This window comes from Erigeron canadensis, chromosome 1 (genome assembly GCF_010389155.1).
Source record: "Erigeron canadensis isolate Cc75 chromosome 1, C_canadensis_v1, whole genome shotgun sequence".
In the NCBI taxonomy this organism is placed as follows: Eukaryota; Viridiplantae; Streptophyta; class Magnoliopsida; order Asterales; family Asteraceae; genus Erigeron; species Erigeron canadensis.
Genome location: NC_057761.1, coordinates 24,538,249 through 24,562,677, shown reverse-complemented (window position 1 = coordinate 24,562,677; position 24,429 = coordinate 24,538,249). Strand labels below are relative to the sequence as shown.

At 35.1% G+C, this 24,429-nt stretch overlaps 2 protein-coding genes across 4 annotated transcripts; both read right to left on the bottom strand.

Annotated features, from left to right (window-relative positions):
- Positions 1-1,042: 1,042 nt before the first annotated feature.
- On the bottom strand, positions 1,043-5,991 carry LOC122601134 (importin subunit beta-1-like). 2 transcript variants are annotated; one of them, XM_043773907.1, is made up of 4 exons: positions 5,877-5,991; positions 2,490-4,938; positions 1,868-2,081; positions 1,043-1,381 (listed from the first exon to the last, which is right to left on the bottom strand). In XM_043773907.1, exons 2-3 carry the CDS (start codon positions 4,904-4,906, stop codon positions 1,883-1,885), a joined length of 2,616 nt encoding a protein of 871 aa, XP_043629842.1. In that variant the 5' UTR covers positions 4,907-4,938; positions 5,877-5,991; the 3' UTR covers positions 1,043-1,381; positions 1,868-1,882. The 2 variants fall into 2 exon arrangements, with proteins under 2 accessions (XP_043629842.1, XP_043629839.1); XM_043773904.1 differs by having other exon boundaries at positions 1,043-2,081.
- Positions 1,043-23,602, bottom strand: LOC122601145 (importin subunit beta-1-like). 2 transcript variants are annotated; one of them, XR_006324118.1, is made up of 4 exons: positions 23,478-23,602; positions 20,105-22,549; positions 19,390-19,678; positions 1,043-1,791 (listed from the first exon to the last, which is right to left on the bottom strand). XR_006324118.1 is itself a non-coding variant. In XM_043773919.1 (3 exons), exons 2-3 carry the CDS (start codon positions 22,519-22,521, stop codon positions 19,480-19,482), a joined length of 2,616 nt encoding a protein of 871 aa, XP_043629854.1. In that variant the 5' UTR covers positions 22,522-22,549; positions 23,478-23,602; the 3' UTR covers positions 18,552-19,479. The 2 variants fall into 2 exon arrangements, 1 of the variants encoding a protein (XP_043629854.1); XM_043773919.1 differs by lacking the exon at positions 1,043-1,791 and having other exon boundaries at positions 18,552-19,678.
- Positions 23,603-24,429: the final 827 nt, after the last annotated feature.

Below are 24,429 nucleotides of genomic sequence, written 5' to 3'. Positions count from 1 at the left end.
AAAAACGCTTTATAGTATTATACACTATAACATTATATATTTATATAGCATACTTTGGTCATAAGCCCTTTCCAACGCCCTTTTTCTCACTTTTTCTAGGCCTTTTTCTGAGAAAAAGGTTCCAACTTTTTCTCAAGAGAAAACAATACAAAGTAGAGAGAGAGAGAAAGTAAGTAGAGAGAGAGAGTATAATGTGAGTATAAGATTGTGTTTTTTTTGTTGAGAAAAAAGGGTGAGAAAGAGGTATGATTGGTAGTAGTATTTTCTGGAATATAAAATAAGAAAAGAGATGATGTGGTGCTGACGTGGCAATGAAAAAGAGGTTATGGTTGGGTAAGGCCTAAACGGTCAAAAGCTGGTAACAAGATAACATACTTTAAAAAACAACAATCATCTTTTTGATTATTCTTTAAGAATAAATCATTTATTAGATAAATTTAAAATGATTACAACAGTTGATGATAACACCATAGGACATGAACTCAAATATTATATTAGAAGTGGTTGACTTTGTTAGTCTACATGCTTTTTTTGACACACCATAAATCAAAGATTTCTTGTGAAAGAAAGGTGAACGAAAACACACTAAACAAGGCGTTACGCATCTCTAAATTAGAGAACATTGGATTTCTGTTGGCAAAACGTCAAATGAAAGGACATGCTAAACCCATATGACCATATAAAACCACAATACGCACTTGTTGATTAGGCATTCCATAAGCATATTACAGCAATTAGAAGGGCATGATAAACCCATATATGACCTTTCAATCATATTCACATCCGATGATTACGTTCTCAATTTTCACTACTCTTCACTGTATCATACAGTAGTTGGTATGCATTTCATAAGCATATTACAGCAATCAAACTGATGCACCAAAAAAAAACATGTACCAGATCTATAGAAAGATCATATACATATATGATTATCTGTAATTACATTTTCCTATACAAAGGCAATATAGAATTAAAAAATCAATATAACTGCAACACAAGACATAGAATCATACAAAAAAAAAGCCAAGGGAAAAAAACCCAATTACACAATAAAACTCTTGCATTCATAGGATGGCCAAAAAAATAATAGTTGAGGCAAAGTTTACAAATGAGATGCCTCTCCATCCAACACAAATTGTGACATACACCATTCTCACCAGAATATGTTTTCTACATCCCAATGTATCATGATGCTGAACAATAAAACACTATATTTACTTCACCTTTGACCAAGGAACCAAACACCTTTTGACTTGAGTAACACTTGAATCAATGTAACAGAACACTTCTTTGGCTTGGATTTTTAATGATAATCAAGATGATGCATTCCAACTTTGGTAAACAATACAGTGATAACCTGGACTGATGACTCAAAATTGTTCTGATGCATTCCCCCAAATGAGAGAATTTTAAAAATATAAATAAAAAAAAAAGGAAATGAATAAGGCGAAAATGACAAATAAAAAAATTAACAATGCGTACTGGAGTGGTTCCCTAAAATAGGAAAATGTATGCAAGCCCCATAAACAGACTTGTGTATATAGCAGAACAAAAGAAAGACCCGAGTCCAGCTGTCACAATGACTGTTACTTGGACTCATGCAAGACTCAACAATTGACCGACAAAACGAGGTCTTTTGAAGGTGTAGACATATGAATTTGGATTACGAATCAGAGATTGGCTGATAATTTCCGTGCCCCAGCCATCAAAAACCACAAACCCACAATGCCATGGAGAAAAAGCGAGAGCTCCCGAAATCCCAAGCATCATGACCCGACCCGACAGACCGACCTGACCCAACGACCACGACTCGACTCACCCGAATGCATGCAGGGACTTGTAATTTAAAAGGAAAATATGTATTTACCAAAAGGCAGGATACTCAAACAGAAATAGCCCGACTGATGGCTAACTTGGCCCACTCGGCAGATTCCTTGATCAAATGATCATCTGAAGACAAACATTCATTCAAGAAGTCTTTGCTTGATAGAGATTGCTGAATCAATGACCCTGCATTGCTTCCCAGAGTATCGGCTAAATCTCCAAGGACCCCGATGGCAGTTTTCATCACCACATCGTCCCTAATAGTATAAAGATAGAAATCAAATTAGAAACCAAGTAAGTAGAGGTGGCAAAATGTAACCAATGGGTTGGTTGATTCAGAACATGTTTTATATCTAATGGGCACGACAGATAAAACCAAAAAAATTCACAAAAAGAAAACAGCACGATCGGGTCAAAACAGTTGCGTCAAGCAAACATATATAGCTTCTAATCATTTTATCAAGACAATTCAATAATTATCAATACTTATTCGATTTTGTAACCATTATTGACACCAAATATTTATGAAATACTAGAAATTGTGTCTTGGCCAACCAGGCCTGTTTTGACCAGTACCAAAGAGTTACCCATCTTGCCATCTTTATACCTGAAGTGGCAATTAAAGATGAAAACATTAAAGTATATATATAAAAAAAGGTACTTACATGTCTTTCTCCATATAAAGCAGATCCATGAACTGGATAATGTGTGGGGCGTAAGGAATTAACAGTTGAGTTTTAGGAGAGTTCTTAAAACCCTGAAAGATCCCTGAATATGCCTCCAAGATCCCATTTCTTAGAAGATTGGTGTATTCTATCATTTCATCATCAGCACCTGACGTGTGGGAGGATAATTCTGCTGCACTCTGGAGCATAGGCATCGCATACATTAAGTATTTCTCAAAGTTCTCCCCTATTGCCAGTGCTATATCACCAAAACATGAAAAGATTGGTGGTTTAACTGATCGGTGCAATTGGTTGCTTGATAAATCTTTAAGAAGCTGAGTCATGATTCCATCACACCATGGCAGCACCTTGTCCTCCACGGCCCGACATATGTCACCAACCACACCTACTGTCACAGCACAAACTTGGTATTCTTCAAAGTTCTGTAGGCCCATTTCGAGATACTTGTAAAACTCAGGCATATACTTTGCAAAGTCTGGGCCTGTTGAATAGGCAAGGGATCCGATGGCAAGCATTGCCTCTTCATGAACAGTCGCGCTTCGACAAGCAAAAACTCTAAGGAACAGATTCATGATTTGATCTGCATACTGTAAGAAGGTATATTTAGTTTGTTCCAATGAGCCTAGCTTTTGAATGATAACCTGTAAGCACCCACAAAGGAGGCCTTGCAACTCGTTTTGTCTCTGCCTTTCATCGGAAGAAAGGTTACGCTCTTCAAGAGTTTTATGAAGTTCCATCATGATCACAGGAACAAGCTGTAACACCATGGCAGCTGTTTCATCCGTCGAGCACCTAACAACTTCATTTAATGTCTCATAAGCAGCAGTCCTCAACCGAGACTCACCGGCATCTTCTCGGTGAGTAACTGTCAACAGAGATTGCACGATTTCTTGAAAATAGGGAGTCAAAGGGGAAGATTGATCAAAATCCTCATAACCTTGGGCAAGAAAATAAAGGGCACCACATGCTTTCTCAGCAACATTTGGAACATCCTTCATGCTCTGAAGAAGAACTGTGATGATTTGTTGACAGTTGGCTGGGGTAATGATTGGGTTCTCCATAGTTGAGCCATGAAGAAACTCAAATATTCTTCCAAGGGTCCAAGCCGTTGTGTCTTTTACATGACTATTCGGGTCATTGGATAAAGCTGTGAGCATGAAATTAAGAGCAACATTAACAAGTGGAGCTAACTTATTAGGTGATGGACCCTCCAAGATAGAACCAAATGCATAAGTTGCCCCTTCTCTTTGCCTCCAATCTGGTTTTGAAATATTTTCCTCAACAAATGGCATCACGAGTGGAACAATATCATCTCCAACTGTTCGGGCAACCAAACCAAGGCATGTACCACCAGCCATAGCAAGATTCCAAGCACCTTCATCTTGATCTTGATCTTCCTCTTGCTTCAAAAGTGTCTCTAGCAGCATTGGTACAAGCGCAGGCAGAGCCTGCTTGATAAAATAAAAGCAAGGAATCTCTGAATCGGCAGTGAAATCACCTCCATAGTCCTCTAAGATATCTATCTCTTCATCACATATTGAGCTCCAGAATTCAATGGCTTGTAGAGCAACGGCCTCTTCATCTTCTTTCACTGCCTTGGCGGTAATGTTAAAGATATCCTGCATGTATGAAGCTATTTTCTCGTAGTAGCTTGATGAGATTGACACCAAACACTCAAAAGCCGCCTGTCTAATTTTCACTTCTGGTGACAACGTCGCCTCACAAACAACCTTCATAATGTAATCTCGCTCCATATCATTAGAGAAATTCGCCTGAGCAAAACTAAGGGCGTTATACAATGCCCGTGTAGCAGCAAGCCTGACATCATTACTACTTTCAGTTGGACTCATACCTTGAACTACAGCCGTAAGTATTTTATTCACATGATCTTGTTCTACAACATCTGGAGAAACTTCTTCACACATATATCCAAGGGTCTCTAAAGTGGCTTGCTTGACATGAACCGCAACCTGGTGGATATTCGATAAAAGTGAGACTATAAGCTCGGGCCATTGTTTCTGTGGTAGCTCAATACCAGCAACTTTAGCTATCACTTGTGATGCAGTCGACCGTGCCTCATAGACTGGAGAAGATAACGTCTGTAACAAGCATGCCTTAATTTGTGCCTTAACACCTACATCTAGTGATAACCATTTTTGAACTAGCTCAAACTTTCTATGTTGCTCTTTTGCATCCAATGCATTCTTAAGAACTAAACCAGCCAATTTACGACTGTCAACAGGCTTCTCCTCACTAGCAAGTTCTCCAGAGAGAGATAACAGAAAACCTGCTAGGTTTGCCTCCTGAAAATGCTTTAAACTTTCTTCAGCATGCTTTCTAAGAGACCCATCAACTGATTGAGCATTCAACAGAACTTGAGTAACTTCCATCGCCATAATTTCTTGGCAAAAACTTTTTTAGTTAACTGTTTCATCACAAATTCAACAACTCAAAACTTAAGCAAAACAAAAAAAAAAAAAAATCCGAACTTTAAGTACTTTCAAAAATTTAGTCATAGAAAATCAAGACGGAAAATGTTGATACAGGGTTTTTCTGTTGTTGACGGATACGATATTAGTACAAAAATAACAGGGGGAAGATCATTAAAAAGGTAAGTTTTTAGTAACAAGTTTAATGACCATCTTTGAAGTAGTTTAATGGAAACGAATGGAGACAACAACATATATTAAAACAAAAAACTCTCCTTCCTACGCATTCCTCCATAAACAAAGTATTCTCCTAAAATGTTGATAGTTGATAAAGGTATTAACAAGTACAAAAATCATCGGGGGAGGATCATTAAAAAGGTAAAATCGTAGTAACAAGTTTAGTAACCAATTTTTCTCTACTTTATTGGGACCGAATGGCGATTGGCGACTACACAAAGTGTTCTCCTAAACCTCGCCCAATTCACCGGGCGAATTAACTCAAAGAAATTTCTAAAAAGCAATTAAAATGATTACGCTATACACCGTTTCAGCAAACAGGAATTACCAGAAAATAACTATAATAATTATGCAAAAATATCAAGTTTATCAATCTTATATTATTATTATTATTCAGCACCAATTGTCCAGCTGTTAATCAATAATAATAATAATAATAATAATAATAATAATAATAATAATAATATAATAATAAATAATGAAAACCTAGAAAAGGATCAACTGTCTAATCGAATATAATCTAGTCAATAACTACCGATCTAAACATATCAGAGATCGTATATCTATAGATCAATATATATATATATATAAATTGAACTATGTATGTGTGAATAGAAACCTAATTAGATTCAAATTAGATAAATAAATTAAAGTTAAAATAAAAAGAGGACGATAAATAATGATGATAATAATAATTACCAGAGAGAGAGAGAGCGGTAAACGTACGACCAACAACGGCGCTTCTGGAAACCCTAAACTCACACACACACACAGTGTTTAAAGGAGAGAGAAAGAAAGTGTGGAACAACAAATGCAAAATTATCTGTCCCTATGTATTGTTATTGTTATTAATTAATAAAATTATTATATTATAAGTATTTTTTTCAATATAATCATATGTCAGTTTTGGGCCCATACGTTATTGTTATACAAGTATTTTTTAGAAGAAAAATTAATCTTTTCGTCAATAAACTTGGCAGCATGTGTACTCTTGGTCCCTAAAGTAAACGAATAGCAAAAAAAAGTCCTGAATTTGGGTCTTTTTTACTTCTTGTTGACGCGTCTAACTGCGTTAGTTTTTTTCCATTAAGATTGTCATATTTGTTATTTTGTTTTTTTTTTCATCCTTCCTGTTAGCTTTAAAACTTTCATTGGGTAGCCTTTATATGACTCTATTCATTTACCATTTTAGCTCCATTCAAAAGTAATACTCGTAAAAGGTAGTCAAGTGGCTAAAATATTGGTGATCCAAACCAAGAGCCTAATTTTTTGAACACTAAGCTAAGTGAAAACTAAATGATGAAGAGATAAAGCGAAAGGTTTTGGATACCATTTAATAAAGAAATTAGAACACAATTGTAAATAAATAAAGAAAGATATACTCAAATAACATAAGGCCTTGTAAAGTAAAGCTCAGAAAAAAAAATGTGAAAGAAAGACACACTCTCTAAAATCTAACCAAATGAAATCCCATGGAGTTGAAATGGCTCTTTAGGCATCATACTATGGCCGCATTAGGTCCATTTGACTTCAATTTGTAAAAAAAAAAAAAAAAAAAAAAAAAAAAAAAAAAAAAAAAAAACATATGGTATATAACCCATCACAATTAGGGTGGAAGGAGCTAGGGGGCGAGATGGGTGTGAGATGAAAAAGGTTGTGCGAGTTGGAGAGGGCTTCAGGTGCCATGGAAGCGAGCTCCATGCGAGCTGGGTCGGGCGAGCTTCTAGCTCGCTGGGAGATGAAGACAGGGACCAAAAGTGACAGGTTTCCAAAGTTATATTATAATCGTTGGAGGACCAGAAGGGGAAGAAGGAAACTGCCAGGGACCAAAGTTGACAAGTTTTTGAAAGTTTTTTTTATTTATTTTCTTATATATATTACCATTTAAACTTTCAAAAACACAACACACACTCTATATTAATTTCTAAAGTGACATTTTATTTTTTAAAAGAGTACATTACAACTTAATTAAAACTACTTAAACCATCATACACTAATTTAGAAGTACTTAACATTACAATATAATTTAAAAACATAAGAACATAATTTAGAAACATTACAACATATTAAACACTCATTTTTTTTGTTCGTAAACTGCTTCGGCATTTATGATCAAATGGTTCAAGTTGACGACCGCATCAGCAAGTTCTTCTATAGCACTTTCAATCTTGTCGATCTTAACCTGCAAATAAGTAAAGTATTAACACTCAAGATTAGTACAATGTCCGGTTTTTATATAATCGATTTGTTGTTGACACCATTGCCTCTTCGCCTTTAGTTTTCGACCAACTGCAACAATTTCCTCTTTGAACATTCGGTGATCGAGGATATCGGCCATGATACTGTCATTCACTTGATCGACAGTCATTGGTGGTTTTCGGATAGGGGCATTTGATGAAGAAGCCATTTCAGATATGTAGAAGTTGAGTTTTGATCTAAAATCTTTTATAAGGTCTCAGTATTTATAGGTAGACTATAAAGACGCTCCTTCAACGTTCAAAATTGAAAATATTTACACCATTAGTCCCTCTAACGCTTGAATTCAAAATATTTACACTTTCAGTCCCTCAAACAGCCAAAAATTCAAAAACATTTACACTTATAGTTCCTTAACGGCTACCTGGATTGTCACTCTATAAATAGAAACCTAGAGCACAAATCAGATTCATCACAATTCTAAATTTCATTCTTCTACAAACCCACTCACTCTTTCTAACCAAATGGCGTCCTCGTCATCAAAACAGAATGTTCATCGACCTCGTCTGACCGAAGATGAGATGAAAACACGAATCATGACCGATATCAAAGAGGACACCCTCCTTTAAACTGAACTCTCTGGGGTCATGGGTTACCTACGAGAGAAAAGACGACAATGCGAGCAACATGTTGCTATTATAGAAGCACCAGGTCGCAAGCTCTCGAAACATGAAGAGACATATTCGTTGTTTCTGCAGGATGAGAGCAAGAGGGTCAAGAGGGTGGTCGATGATGTTTTTAAGATCGGTCACACGTTGGGTGACCAATGCACTTGGGCCGAATCGTACCACGATAATTGCGGAGAAGACAAAACAACAAATGAAGTCAAATGCCCGCAACACGACAAGTAGTGGTTTAATGAACGCGCTTACCGTGGATTAAGAAAAATGTCAATCAAAGATGAAGACGATGAAGAGTAGTGATGTTTTTTTAAGTTAAGTATTGTGTGTTTTTATTACGTACGTGTGTGATTTTACTTTTAAAATGTAATGTGTTTTAAGTGTTATGTAATGTATTTTGTTATTAATAAAAGATATAAATTAAAAAAGGGTTAGTTATGTAAAGTTTATAATGTTAAAGATAAATTATTAAAATGTGAAGAAAAGGTTGGGAGTTTCGGTTGCCACTAAAAAAAGGTTGAAAAGAGGTTGGAGGGTTGAAATGAGATGAAGTTATTTGATTGGGTATTTGAAAGGAGATGGGAGGGTTGAACCTTTCCGCTCCCTCCCCTAGTAGTGCTACTAGTCCATTACTGAAGCTTGACTCAATAGTCAATACTCGATAGAAGCTCCATTTAAACCATATTTAAATAAGCTCGAGCTTCGGATACTTCAAGCACGAATTTAAACGGCCTTTTGTTACTATTCGCAAAATGATATAGCATAACATAGCAGATAGTATTATATATTTATGATGACGATTGATATAAGTCAAAAAAGAATAATATTTTTATATACTTTTATAAATGAGCTAAAGTAGATATATAACACACTGAATAATTAAAAAAAATTATAAGTCATATTATAAACGAGCTGAACTCAAGTCAAACACGAGTTTACTCATAAGACTCGAAACAAATGTTAGCTCGGAATAAGTTATAATAGAATAAAAGTTTGTCGTTATTTCAAATTATATAGTAGAGTTTCAAATGTTATAGTTATGGTACAAATTCTCACTTTATATGCTATGTTAGTTGACTAATAATATAATAGGGGTTTGATAAATACAATCTTTAGGGCTATATTTAAGGTGCATAAATTGTGTGTACATTTACCATTAAAATCAGGAGGCGGACTTTTAATATGGAAGGTACAAGTTTTTTTATACACGTTAAATACAGCCCTTAGGGCTGTATTTAGCATTTCCCAATATAATATACCAAAAAGATAACTTGTGTAAAGATAAAGAATACCCAATTCATAACAGTTTACCATTTAATAAATGCGTACAAGTTTTAATACTTGATCTAAATACTATTGAACTAACCTTTTATAATTTTATTAAATGAAGTTTCTTTTAAGAATAATAATATGAAAAATCGTTTGAGAAGGTAGTCGGTCATAATCACCATCGGAGCTATGGATGGTATTATATAAAAGCAAAAACATATATATGTCATTTAGTCATTGTCAACAATATTGAATTCTGGGATAGAAATTGAATTTGAATTCTAACGATTTTGTTTAGCTCAAACGGTGCACATCTCTAGTTTTGTTTTTGTTATACTTATACCTGTCCTTCGTAGTATCAAAAACCATACAAAAAAAAAATAAAACAAAAAAACCAAAAACAAAAAAAACAAAAACACGACGGATGTCAGGAGACGACATTTTTGGGGATTTTAAAAAACATTTTCAATCACTTAAATGATAGTTGACTATGGTCTCATTTTTTACCTTGGCCTCCTTTGGTATCCCAGTGTCCTAGAGGAGTTGTGAAGAGTCATCATAACTAGATCTAAGAGATGATTCACTTGTAACCGAAAGATCGGAAACCATAATAATTTGAATAAATTGAACATGATATTTAATAATGTCAAACGCGATCCAGTAACATGGAAACGTGCACTGTGGTCACCGGAATGAATTATTATCTGGTCATGACTTAAGAGCCGGGTATATTAAAAGATAGATTAGTAACACAAACTTAGGTGATTAATGCTTAAACAATGAATCTAACAAAAATTTGTTCAAAGAAGAGTGTGAGTATAGGGACAACACTAGTTACTTAGACAAAGTGAATCTAACGAGAATCTGAGTCGTGATTAAGTTTTCCAGCAGTCTAGCAAATGGGTAGGATAAGTAATCTAGTCGTACCATGAGATCGGAGATGTAAAACAAGTATTTTAATTTAATTACTGTTATTAGCTTTTAATTCAATTTTCAGATTTAACCGATTGAATAAGCAGTTGCGACTTCTATTTACTTTTATTTGCATTAGTTTAATAGGAAAATCGTGACAACCCCCAACCGCTAGAATTACACACATTATTATGCTAGGTAGTGCAAGCGTCCCTGCGAACGATCATGTACTTACCACAATACTATCTACTTTCGATCGGGTCCACTGCTCGTTAGTTTGCGTTTAGTTGAGGTATTTACTTGTATAACTTTTTATAAATTTAAAACAGTGTTATCTTAATTAAAAATCATTAAAAAAAAAAAGAAACGCATCAGCGATATGCTACCAGAAGACATTATGGCCTTGACCACCCCTAGACAAATTCACATCCAGATAATGATAATTAGGAAATAGTCAATAGAAACTAGATGAATAAATACATAAATAAGAAACAATACGCACTCATTAACGATTCACAGTTAAAAATACGATTTGCTTTATGTCAAGTATCTGAATTTCCTTCTACAAAAAGAAAGATAAAAAGACTCTTTGTATAATAAAATGAATTATGCCAATGACCAAGTATGCAATTCAACACAAGCTTTTCTAGAAAAAATAATGTAACAAGTTTCTCTTAGAGTATCAACAAAGGAAGTTGTCATACACATAACTGGGCTCTACCCATCGGAATCAGATAAATTTTCGTAATCTTTTTTAAAAGGAAAATATTAAAATCACCGACCATTAATTGACAATGATCCACTGGTCCAGTAGTAAGTCACCGGGGTTTATATCCTTGAGGTGAAGGGTTCGATCCCTGTCAGACACAGAATCGGCTCTTTGTTAAATTTCTCATGTGCGGGAGCCTCCTGGAGTTTTAACCTTGACAGCCATCTCAGTGTGGATGTAGCGGAATCCGGTTAAGACAATCGATTACACACTGTTGAGATGGTCCTTCCCATTTGATGGGAGGAGTGTGTCGACGTATTGAAAGATGTACACTTGTCCAAAAAAAAACTACCATTAATTACACCGATTCTCTCATCGGGTACTCGAACCCACAATCTCTTAATTTAAAATGTCATCCCAAAACTACTATGCCAACAGCCCGTTGGTCAGATAAACATATGCATGCTATTTCAAAATCAGCTAGGTTGGTTATTGTAAAACAATTATTAAAGTAAAACAAATAGGAAAAAATCTTGACTCTTGGATCACGGTAATATTGATGCATGGAGATTCAAAAATGACAAATATACATATTGATGCATGATGATTTTCATGATACACAATAATTAACTTTCATGATACACAACAATTTTCAGTGAAAGAAAAACTATTGTTTTATTTTTTATACTTTTATATTTATTTTATATTACTAGAACCGCCATACCTTTTGTAACATCCGCTTTAGAGATCTCCTTATAGCCATTAACTTCCAAGCTATAGCTTTACTAAAAGAACCATAATGAGGTGAGGTATAGATCTTACCCTAAAGAAGTGACTAGGATGAAAGGAAGAGAGGAACCATGGGGCATGGTTGGATGTGGGGAGAGATATAACAAAGCAACTTTCTAAAAAATAAAAATAAAACTCAGTTCTCCCCAGCCGATCCCAGCCGAGTTCCCCAGCTGATCCCAGCCGATCTCAGCCAATTCCTAGCTAACTTCCCCAGCCTATCCAAGGACATTTCCTAGCTAAGTGACATCCTTTCCTTTCCAAAGCATCCAAGAAACACATGTAAATATATATATATATATATATATGGTTGGGTTATATTAGGGACTCCTTATTTTAGGGACTATTAGGGACATGTAACTTACACATGTGTAAGTCGTGGTGGCGGTGGTTGCCGTCGCCGGAGGATCATGGTGGTGGTCGGAGATTATGGTGGTGGTGGTGGTGATGGTGGTTGTATAACTTACATGTGTAAGTCGTGGTGGCGGTGGTCGCCGTCGCGGGAGAATCATGGTGGTGGTCGGAGATGATGGTGGTGGTGGTGGTGGTGGTGGTCGGAGATGATGAAAAATGAATGATTGAGAAGTGTCCCTAATGGTCCCTAAAATAAGGAGTCCCTAATTTAACTTTTTCATATATATATATATATATATATATATATTGACATAAACAATAATGCATAAAGAAGGGATATCCCACAACCCTTGGCGAAAGAGAGAAGGGGACGTGGGAGTAAGCATTAGAAGACACATCTCCTATCTTCATAGCTGCACAAAGGTATGTGTATAAAATATAATAGAACTCTCGAATGTTCTATTCTTCCTACTGACAATTTAGATTTAGGCTAGGGCTCATTTATGATAGGTCCAAAATACAATGGTGACCTAATTGGATGCCTATAAATACCCCAATCATTAGTTTTCAGCATTTTCATTCAATATTCATTCATTATAAATCACACACATTCATCTAATTCTCTCAATCAATCATCATCATAATCATCAACATTCAATATCTTCCAGAGATCGACACATCTGTCTGGGAAAACCATTATTTACCTTTGATTCGCGAAGAATTTAGTAGGTTCGCACTACAAAGTAGGAGATTAAATGGTTTTCATGGTTAAATATCTTTTGTGATTGAGCCCAACATTTCATGCTCAAACAAACCAAGAAAACAATTTTGAAAAACAAGCCAACCATCATGGTCATTAGTAACTTGGTTATACGAGTAAGACAATACAATTACTAAATTGCACGCTATTAGGGAACCTGATTTGTTATCTAATATCTAATCTAATATCTAATACTATCTTATAAAGCATTTTGTCTTTTTTTTTAAGAAAAGATGATTTGAACTAGCCAAAATACCTTTATTCTTTATTTACTAATTTAAATATCTCTACCTAATATAACTATAATAACCTTAAATCTCAACCGCTCATTTTTTTTCTCTCCTCAAATCGCAACCACTTATTTTTTCTCTCTCATCCATAAATCATTTAATTCCTTTAGTTCATTCAAAATCTTTTATTCCAAAAACCGTATATCGATAAATTATAAAAATTGTATAGGTGTGTAACATCTCTAAATTCTAAATGTAATTTTATTATACTTTTAATGGTTTTATTTACTTTTAACTTTTTAAGTCTAATTGAAGTTATTTTAAAAGATAAAGGTATTAGGTGAATGACTAAATAACTAATTGAACTAAATATGACAAATGAGTCAAACTTGAAGGGGTAGTTGTGAATTTTCGTGTATAACAACAACAAAAATCAAGCACAAAAAATCCACCATTTTTTTTATCTTTCTAAAAAAATTCTTGTGTGTGTTCTTCCCTAAAATCCCCAAAACCGAAAATCATTATTAAAGGGCAAGAAATCTACTAAAATTTGAAGATAAATCAAATTGCAAACAAACTCCATCTTCCTATAAGTGTTCTTATGTTGGGGTTTCATCTATTGCCGAAAATTTGAAGAAAAATAATGAAGGAGGGCTGATTTTATGCTTGCATGTTTGATTAATTAGTTGTTCAACATCACTAATTAAAGGTATATCATCTTTATTTATCAATCTTGAAATTAGGGTTCTTGTAATGGATGAATTGGGGATTTATGAAATAAATTATAAACCTAGTTTGAAAGTTGAATAATAATCTTGGAATCTCATAATACATAGTTAGTAGTGATATATATATATATATATAAAAGTATGTATGTGTATTTTCAAGAAGAAACCAATATTCATTTACATGTATGTGATAGGAATTTGGTTAATGATTGAATTGAGATGAGTTTTGTATAACAATACTATACTAATTGATGTTAAAATCATGTTGAAAAAAGCCCCTAATATGTATATTAAGTTAAGATTGTCAAATGGAAGTGTCATAAACTTGTTTGAGTTGATTTAAGAGTGTTCTTGTGCAAACTCGAAATTAGATCAGCAACTTTAATGGAAAATATGTCATTTAAAATGCTTATAACTTTCAATCCGTAAATCCGTAGGAGTCGTGTAACCTGTCGTTTGAAAGGTATGCGAGTCAAGTTTCATATGAAATTGGTTTCAGGTCCTGGTTTAACTTTTAAGTAAGTTAAATATGCTAAAACTTACAGCTGGTCAAATCTGGTTTTACAATGAAAATCAGAATCTGTTTTTGACTTTGTAACGTGTAAAATTCCTCTTTAAAAGATAAATCACTTGTTGATTCCTAAAAAGAAAATGTAGGTATTTGTGTTAAGTTGAAGTGGCCACTGGAATGAGTTTAAAGGAGTAGAACTCGAGATATGAATTTTTGAAGTAAGTGTGGTCATTCTGAATTTTCAGCAAAAACGATTATGTGTTAGTTTTAAAACGAGTATATCACACTTATACGGGTCAAATATTGCGTTGGTCACTGAATATAAAATGTACCTAAATGTGTTAAGTAGAAGTGGCCACTGGAATGAGGTCAAAATATGGTGTAGAACTCAAGTTACGGTCATTTGAAGTCAGTAAGGTCAAAACTGTTTTGTTAATGAAAACAGCAGCAGTGTTGGTTTTTAAAATGACCAAAAGTCATCTTTGAAGGACAATTCACATATTGGTCACTAAATATAGAAAGTAGTTTTATGTTTCATATAAATTCTGCCACTGGAATCAAGTAAAAAGAGTTAGTAGAACTTGAGTTATGCTCGTTTGAAGGCAGCCTAGTCAAATATAAAAATGAGGATTTTGTTATAAAAGTGAGTTTGGCATTATGATAATGATATAAGAGATACATGTTATGTGAACCAACCCAAGATTAATATAAGATTGTAAATGATGGGTTGGGTGTTGAAATGCTAGTGATTATGGCTAGACGGCCTAGTATGTGATTGATGATCCAATATGCGTTTGTGATTTGTGGTTTGTATTCTTGCGGTCATCTTGAGTTATGATTTTGGTTGTCGCGGAGGAGGTGAGTTTTCTTGCATACTTTTATATATGCATCGGGTCAATTACCATATGATGGTGGATTCCGTGTGTGGTAATTGATTTGACATTGAGCCTAAGTAGTGATCGTCTTTGATTACGGGCCTAAGTAGTGGTCATAGTCCATGTGGGACATAGCTCATGTGGAACATTGATATTGTTTATTGAGATTGTAATCATTTGCTTATATGGATCCATGTAATGCGTTGGTCCAAAGGTGAGTATTATAGATATGACACGATGGTGCCATAGTCTATATGCAATAGACCTTTGTGCATTGCTTTTCTTCGTGTGTATAAACGTATGCAAGATTATTCACTAAATTTTGCTTACTTTTTAGTTGTTTACCCTTTTTATAGGTTGTCCCAGATATGGAAACAAAGCCAAGTAATATAAAGATTGAAGTTGAATTGTAAAGCTTGAAGCATATCATATTCGCGGTAAAATGGTATTGTGGCTAGAACCCGTAGGCCCTCTTAATCTTGGCTCGTGATATGTCATTTTGTTAAAGTTATTTTTATGTAAAGTGTTGGAGTCGAGAAGGTTTTAGTTATTTATAATGGGTCATTTTGTAATAGTAGTGTAATGCTTATGATTAAATGTCTTTTGAAAACTCATTATCCGTAACAGGTTTATGATGCCGATTTTACGAAAAGGTCATGCCGAAAGTTCTAATTTTTATACTTTTTCTTTTACAAAGAGTTTTGGTAAATGTAATTGTCAAGATATATAGTTGAGTACATTTTTTATATAAAAAAACAAAAAAAAATTTGTTATAAAATGGTCGAGTCGAGTTTGGTCCTTTCAGGGTGTTTTTTAAAATTTCATGTTCTTTCATTAGAGATGTTATTCGATATACTTCCGACGAATTTTTAATCCGAGGGCGGAGCCCGTACGGCTAAGGCATTTGGCTGTCATACTCTATGACTTGATCTATCACCCCCACCGTCTCACCGCTGCAACGCGCGGACACTATCTCTTGTTATGCAGAATATGGCACAAGTACAATAAGTGGCGGAGCTATGTGGTGACCATGACAATCCCACAATGTCTAAAAAACTCTATATTCATAATACTACTTATATATATTTATTTAGTTTAAGGGTAATTGGCAACCTCAAAAGGGTGTAACTTAAATTGCTAGCTTAGTTTTACGTTTTTAATTATCATGAAAACTGTTTTGCGACCCAGACTCGATATCCTAACACTGGGTAGGATATACGCAAAATCACAAATAAACAAACTCAGATAATTGTAATTATCTGACTTAATAGTCAAATGTATAATATAACATTCCAAAACTCTCAAAGCTCAAAAGAATGAACTGAAATGTATGTGTCTTACATTCACTATCCCTGACAGGGTATACTTCTCATATCATTTATACCATAATCTCGAAGGAAAACGCAAAATCTAATATAATAGACTGATATACGATCGGTAGCCAAAATTTAAGGCTTACAAGACCTAAAATGTTAATTCCTATTTCAGTGTGTGAGATTATTGCAAAGACCATCAAAACTATCTCATCTTCCTCTTTACTTAGGTGCCTATCTCGGGTGATCAAGGCCTCGTTTTAATTTGTTAATGAAGATCGAAGATTTTCGTCTAATGAAGTGAATCCTTAACAAATATCCCAGATGCATACATGCAAAAAAGTTATTGTTTTTGTTTTGTTTTGTTTGGGCTTATGGTATTTCAGTTTGATATAAAGTTTGAAGTAATGTCATGAAAGGAAAATGATGAATTCTCCTAACCAAATAGCTTAATAATCTTCTTAAAGCATTAAAAAGATGACATGTGGTATCCACTAATTCTCTTTCCTAATCTTACCCCCTGATTTTTTTTCACATGTTATCATCTCATAGTTAGGAAATTTATTAGGCTATTTAGTTAGAAGGATTAATCATTTCCCGTCATGAAAATCAATTAAATGCAATATGTAGATTTTATAGACCAGAAGTAGCCGACATTATAGATATTTAAGTCGCAATTTTCGAAAATGTAACAGTAAACTAGTAAAGTAATTATGACATGGGGAAACAGTACAACAAACTATACGATATATGAACGTTGGCATTATCGGCTCATCGCATGAACATCGATTTGAATTCGTAAACCAGTTTTATACTAATAGGGTTTTGGAAGGTGTAATTAAAATTCAAAAGACACAAAAGCTTGAGTGAAATATGAAAAGAGAAACGAAAAGTAAATTTCTAATATAAAAACCATCGACATTGTTTTTACTATTTATTTAAATATCTAAAATCTTCCTTATGCAAAGTCAAAAGTCAAAACGATGTTTAACAAGTGGTAACATATGGACTTTTTCGTACAATTATTCTAGTGAAGGACTCAAGGTGATCTCCTAGTCAACGGATGAAACATGTGAAGTTGTAAACCGAGCAAATACCAAAACACTATTTTTGTAATTTTAGCACACAAAAAAGTCCAAAAAAATCCTATGATTGAAGGCCACGGGCCACCACTCAGTAAACGATGTTTGCGTTAGTTGCGCTTTTCAGCTTTTTATTTCAATTAATTTCTTCCTTTCACTTGTTTTTGACATTTGGCCTACCAAGCTAATGAAATCCCGACCCTACTGCTTTTTAAATTTGAGCTTTCAAAACCTCTGTCTGTACACCAATTTTCTGATAATGAACTTATGAACGAATCACCTCCTGTTTAAAAAACAGAAAGCATCTTTTGAAATAAACAAAATACCTGTGATGTTACGGTATTGAAAGGATAGTTACGGACTTATCATTTATCACATAAATTTGATGAACATTTGATGATAACACCATCGGACATGAACTAAGATAATATATTAGAGGCGGTTGTCTTTGTTATTCTACATGCTTTTATCAACACACCGTAGGTCCAAGATTTCTAGTGAACGAAGAACCACTAAGCAAAGTGTTACACATCTCTAAATTAAAGAACACCGAATTTCTGTTGGCAAAATGTCAAATGAAAGGCAATGCTAACCCGTATACATATGACCATATAGTAGAACTACGATACGCATTTGTTGATGGGCATTCCAAAAGCATATTACAGCAATGAAAAGGCAAGATAAACCCATATATGACCTTTCAATCATATTCACATCTACTGTATCATACTTGATGGGCATTCCCTAAAGCATATTATGGCAATCAAATTGAAAGGTAGAAAAATGATGTACCAGATCTATAGAAACATCATATCCAATGTTGCACATATATGATCATCTGTAATTACAATTTCCTATACAAAGGGGGTATTGACATACAAGTTTCCCAGGTCAAGAATAACGAAATCAATATAAATGCAACACAAAACATAGAATTATGCAAAATAAACCAAGAAAGAAATGAAAATTACACAATAAAACTCTTGCATTCACAGGATGGCCAAAAAAATAATAGTCGAGGCAAAGTTTACAAATGAGATGCCTCTCCATCCAACACAAATTGTGACACACCATTCTCACCAAAATAGGTTTTCTACATCCCAATGTATCATGATGCTGAACAATAAAACACTATATTTACTTCAACTCTGACCAACGAACCAAACACCTTTTGACTTGAGTAACACTTGAATATAGTGTAACAGAACACTACTTTCGCTTTGATTTTTAATGAAAAGCAAGATGATGCATTCCAACTTCGGTAAACAATACAGTGATAACCTGGACTGATGCATGACTCAAAATTGTTTCCCCCAAATGAGAGAATTTTAAAACTTTAAAAAAAAGGGAAATAAATGAGGCGAAAAAAGATGGGTAAAAAAATTATGAATGATGCAGACTGTAGTGGTTTCCTAAAATAGAAAAATGTATGCAAGCCCCATAAACCGATTTGTGTATATAGCAGAACAAAAGAAAGACCTGAGTCCAGCTGTCAGAGACTGTTACTTAGACTCATGCAAGAGTAGAAAATTGACCGACAAAATGAGGTCTTTTGAAGGTGTAGACATTTGGATTATGAGTCATACATTCCCAGATGTCACAAAGACTGTTACTCAGACTCATGCAAGACTCGAAAACTAACCGACAAAACGAGGTCTTTTAAAGGTGTAGCCATATGAATTTTGATTATGAATCAGACCATTGGCTTATAATTTCCGTGCCACAACCATCAAAAACCATCATTGCACTTTGCCACGGAGAAAAGGAGAGAGCTCCAAAAATCCCCAGCATGACGACCGACCGACCTGACCCAACGACCACGACTCGACTCACCCGAATGCATGCAGGGACTTGTAATTTATAGGAAAATATGTATTTACCAAAAGGCAGAAGACTCAAACAGAAATAGCCCGACTGATGGCTAACTTGGCCCACTCAGCAGATTCCTTGATCAAATGATCATCTGAGGACAAACATTCATTCAAGAAGTCTTTACTTGATAAAGATTGCTGAATCAATGACCCGGCATTGCTTCCCAGAGTATCGGCTAGATCTCCAAGGACCCCAATGGCAGTTTTCATCACCACATCGTCCCTAATAGCATAAAGATAGAAATCAAGTTAGAAACCAAATAAGTAGAGGTAGCAAAATTTAACCAATGAGCTGGTTGGTCCAGAACATGTTTTATCTCTAATGGGCAGGACAAAAAAAATTCACAAAAAGAAAACAGAACAATCCGGTCAAAACGGTTGTGTTACACATACATACTTTTAAAGCTTCTAATCATTTTTATAATTTATTAAAACCTTTGAATAATTATTAATAAGTTTTAATCATTATTCAATTTTGTAACCGTTTGTGATACTAAATATTTACAGAAATACTAGAAATTGTGTCTTGGCCAGTTGGCCAACCAGGCCAGTTTTGACCTATACCAAAGAGTTACCTATCTTGCCAGCCTTATACCTAGAGTGACAATTAAGAATGAAGCAGCGGAGTATATATAAAAAAGGTACTTACATGTCTTTCTCCATATAAAGCAGATCCAGGAACTGGATGATGTGTGGGGCGTAAGGAATTAACAGTTGAGTTTTAGGGGAGTTCTTAAAACCCTGAAAGATCCCTGAATATGCCTCCAAGATCCCATTTCTTAAAAGATTGGTGTATTCTATCATTTCATCATCAGCACCTGACGTGTGGGAGGATAATTCTGCTGCACTCTGGAGCATAGGCATCGCATACATCAAGTATTTCTCAAAGTTCTCCCCTATTGCCAGTGCAATATCACCAAAACATGAAAAGATTGGAGGTTTAACTGATCGGTGCAATTGGTTGCTTGATAAATCTTTAAGAAGCTGAGTCATGATTCCATCACACCATGGCAGCACCTTGTCCTCCACGGCCCGACATATGTCACCAACCACACCTACTGTCACAGCACAAACTTGGTACTCTTCAAAGTTCTGTAGGCCCATTTCAAGATACTTGTAAAACTCAGGCATATACTTTGTAAAGTCTGGGCCGGTTGAATAGGCAAGGGATCCAATTGCAAGCATTGCCTCTTCATGAACAGTCGCGCTTCGACAAGCAAAAACTCTAAGGAACAGATTCATGATTTGATCTGCATACTGTAAGAAGGTATACTTAGTTTGTTCCGATGAGCCTAGCTTTTGAATGATAACCTGTAAGCACCCACAAAGGAGGCCTTGCAACTCGTTTTGTTTCTGCCTTTCATCAGAAGAAAGGTTACGCTCTTCAAGAGTTTTATGAAGTTCCATCATGATCACGGGAACAAGCTGTAACACCATGGCAGCTGTTTCATCTGTTGAGCACCTAACAACCTCATTTAATGTCTCATAAGCAGCAGTCCTCAACCGAGACTCACCGGCATCTTCTCGGTGAGTAACTGTCAACAGAGATTGCACAATTTCTTGAAAATAGGGAGTCAAAGGGGATGATTGACCAAAATCCTCATAACCTTGGGCAAGAAAATAAAGGGCACCACATGCTTTCTCAGCAACATTTGGAACATCCTTCATGCTCTGAAGAAGAACTGTGATGATTTGTTGGCAGTTGGCTGGGGTAATGATTGGGTTCTCCATCGTTGAACCATGGAGAAACTCAAATATTCTTCCAAGGGTCCAAGCCGTTGTGTCTTTTACATGACTATTCGGATCATTGGATAAAGCTGTGAGCATGAAATTTAGAGCAACATTAACAAGTGGAGCTAACTTATTAGGTGATGGACCCTCCAAGATAGAACCAAATGCATAAGTTGCCCCTTCTCTTTGCCTCCAATCTGGTTTTGAAATATTTTCTTCAACAAATGGCATCACGAGTGGAACAACATCATCTCCAACTGTTCGGGCAACCAAACCCAGGCATGTACCACCAGCCATAGCAAGATTCCAAGCACCTTCATCTTGATCTTGATCTTCCTCTTGCTTCAAAAGTGTCTCTAGCAGCATTGGTACAAGAGCAGGCAGAGCCTGCTTGATAAAATAAAAGCAAGGAATCTCTGAATCAGCAGTGAAATCACCTCCATAGTCCTCTAAGATATCTATCTCTTCATCGCATATCGAGCTCCAGAATTCAATGGCTTGTAGAGCAACGGCCCCTTCATCTTCTTTCACTGCCTTGACTGTAATGTTAAAGATATCCTGCATGTATGCAGCTATTTTCTCGTAGTAGCTTGATGAGATTGACACCAAACACTCAAAAGCCGCCTGTCTAATTTTCACTTCTGGTGACAACGTCGCCTCACAAACAACCTTCATAATGTAATCTCGCTCCATATCATTAGAGAAATTCGCATGAGCAAAACTAAGGGCGTTATACAATGCCCGTGTAGCAGCAAGCCTGACATCATTACTACTTTCAGTTGGACTCATACCTTGAACTACAGCCGTAAGTATTTTATTCACATGATCTTGTTCTACAACATCTGGAGAAACTTCTTCACACATATATCCAAGGGTCTCTAAAGTGGCTTGCTTGACATGAACCGCAACCTGGTGGATATTCGATAAAAGTGAGACTATAAGCTCGGGCCATTGTTTCTGTGGTAGCTCTATACCAGCAACTTTAGCTATCACTTGTGATGCAGTCGACCGTGCCTCATAGACTGGAGAAGATAACGTCTGTAACAAGCACGCCTTAATCTGTGCCTTAACACCTACATCTAGCGATAACCACTTTTGAACTAGCTCAAACTTTCTATGTTGCTCTTTTGCATCCAATGCATTCTTAAGAACTAAACCAGCCAATTTACGACTGTCAACAGGCTTCTCCTCACTAGCAAGTTCTCCAGAAAGAGATAACAGAAAACCTGCTAGGTTTGCCTCCTGAAAATGCTTTAAACTTTCTTCAGCATGCTTTCTAAGAGACCCATCAACTGATTGCGCATTCAACAGAATTTGAGTAACTTCCATCGCCATAATTTCTTGGCAAAAACCTTTTGGTTAACTGTTTATCACAAATTCAACAACTCAAAACTTAAGCAAAACAAAATAATTCCTTTTTATAACTGATAGAGAGAATTTATAAATAAAAGATTATTTCACACAGAATATGTATCATCATTTCACTTAATCGGGTACTTATACAAAGATGAAAACATTAACTGCTCTTGACCACGGTTGACTTCCTAACGCACTCTTCGACGGCTAGTAAGAACTTCACAAAATATTACAGTTTACTACCTTTGTACTATTATTAGCGACCCAAACTCATATTACTTATATCAATAACTAATTAGAGTTAACGTGAAATTAATGAATCATAAGCCGAGATCATAAAAAGCTTACAAAGTTTGATTAACTTAGAAAAATACTGATACAGGGTGGTTTTAACAAATATATTTTTTTAATACAAAAAACAACGGGTGAGGATCATTAAAAAGGTACAATTGTAGTAACAACAAATTAGGAGACCATTTTTTTCTATAGCTTAATGGGAACGAAGGGTGCCTACAACAAAAACAAAATTATTTTTTTCATACGCATTCCTTCCGTAAACAAAGTGTTCTCCTAAACCTCGCCCAATTCGCCGACGCCTTAAATTAAAGAAATTTCTAAAATGCAATTTATGTTTGACCACCATAGCAAACAGGAATTACAATAAAATTACTATAAAAATTATGACAGAAAAAATTCAAGTTTTAATAACTAAATCAATCTTATCAAAACACCAATTATCTATGGATTATTAATAAAATTATGAAACCCTAAAAAGGATCAACTACCTAATCGAATCTAACCTAGTCAATAATTACCGATCTAAACATATCAGAGATCGCATATCTATAGATTAATAATATATATATATATAAATTGAAGTATGTATGTGTAAATAAAAACCTAATTAAATAAATAATAATGATAATAATAATTACCAGAGAGAGAGACGAAGAGTGGTAAACGAAGAAACAGACGACCAAAAACGGCGCTTCTGGAAACCCTAATCACACACACACAGTGTTTAGAAGAGAGAGAAAAAGAAAATGTGGAACTACAAATGCAAAATTATCTGTCTCTATGTATTTTTGTTTTTATTTTTGTATAATAAATATAAGTTTTGGGCCCATACGTTGTTGTTACATTATTAGAAGATGTACTTGTTTATATTTTACACCTTCCCATCCTATGTAGTATGTACAAAATGCCCCAAGTATATCGTTCAATTTTTAACATACCTTAGGCTCTCAGGAATGAAGCGTTATCTTTTCAAGGCGTGGCCAAAAAGCAACTGGAATACCTAGCACACCGCCTCAAGGGGCGTTCCACTTGGAACGCCTATTTCATTATCTTCTTCCTCCTATATCCGAAAATCACTCCCCATTTTCACCATTTTCTTTTCAAAATGAACCCAAACCAATTCAATCAAAACTCTCAATTTCAAAACCCCAATAACCCAATCCAACCCGACATGATGAACGACCCAAACCTTCACCAAAATTCTCATTTTATTCGAATGCTCGCCGGTAACCATCCACTCTCTCCTTTGCCGGGTTACATTCCAGCCTCTCCTATGCCGGGTTACTTTCCAACTTCTCCTTTGTTGGGTTTTCAACGGTGGTCATATAACATGGAAAATGCGTTTGGTAATTTTCATAACATATATATACATATACATATACATATTCGGCCATATATATATACATATTTTGAAACTTATAATTTTTTTTTTGTTTTGATAGAGAGCCAATGAATACAATCTCAACCTCAACAAACACAATCTCAACCCGATGTTGAAGTCATCCTTGAAACGCAACCTCAACAAACTCAATCTCAGCCCGTTGGGACATCATCCCGGAAGAAACGGTCCCATAAAAAGAAAGGTCCCGA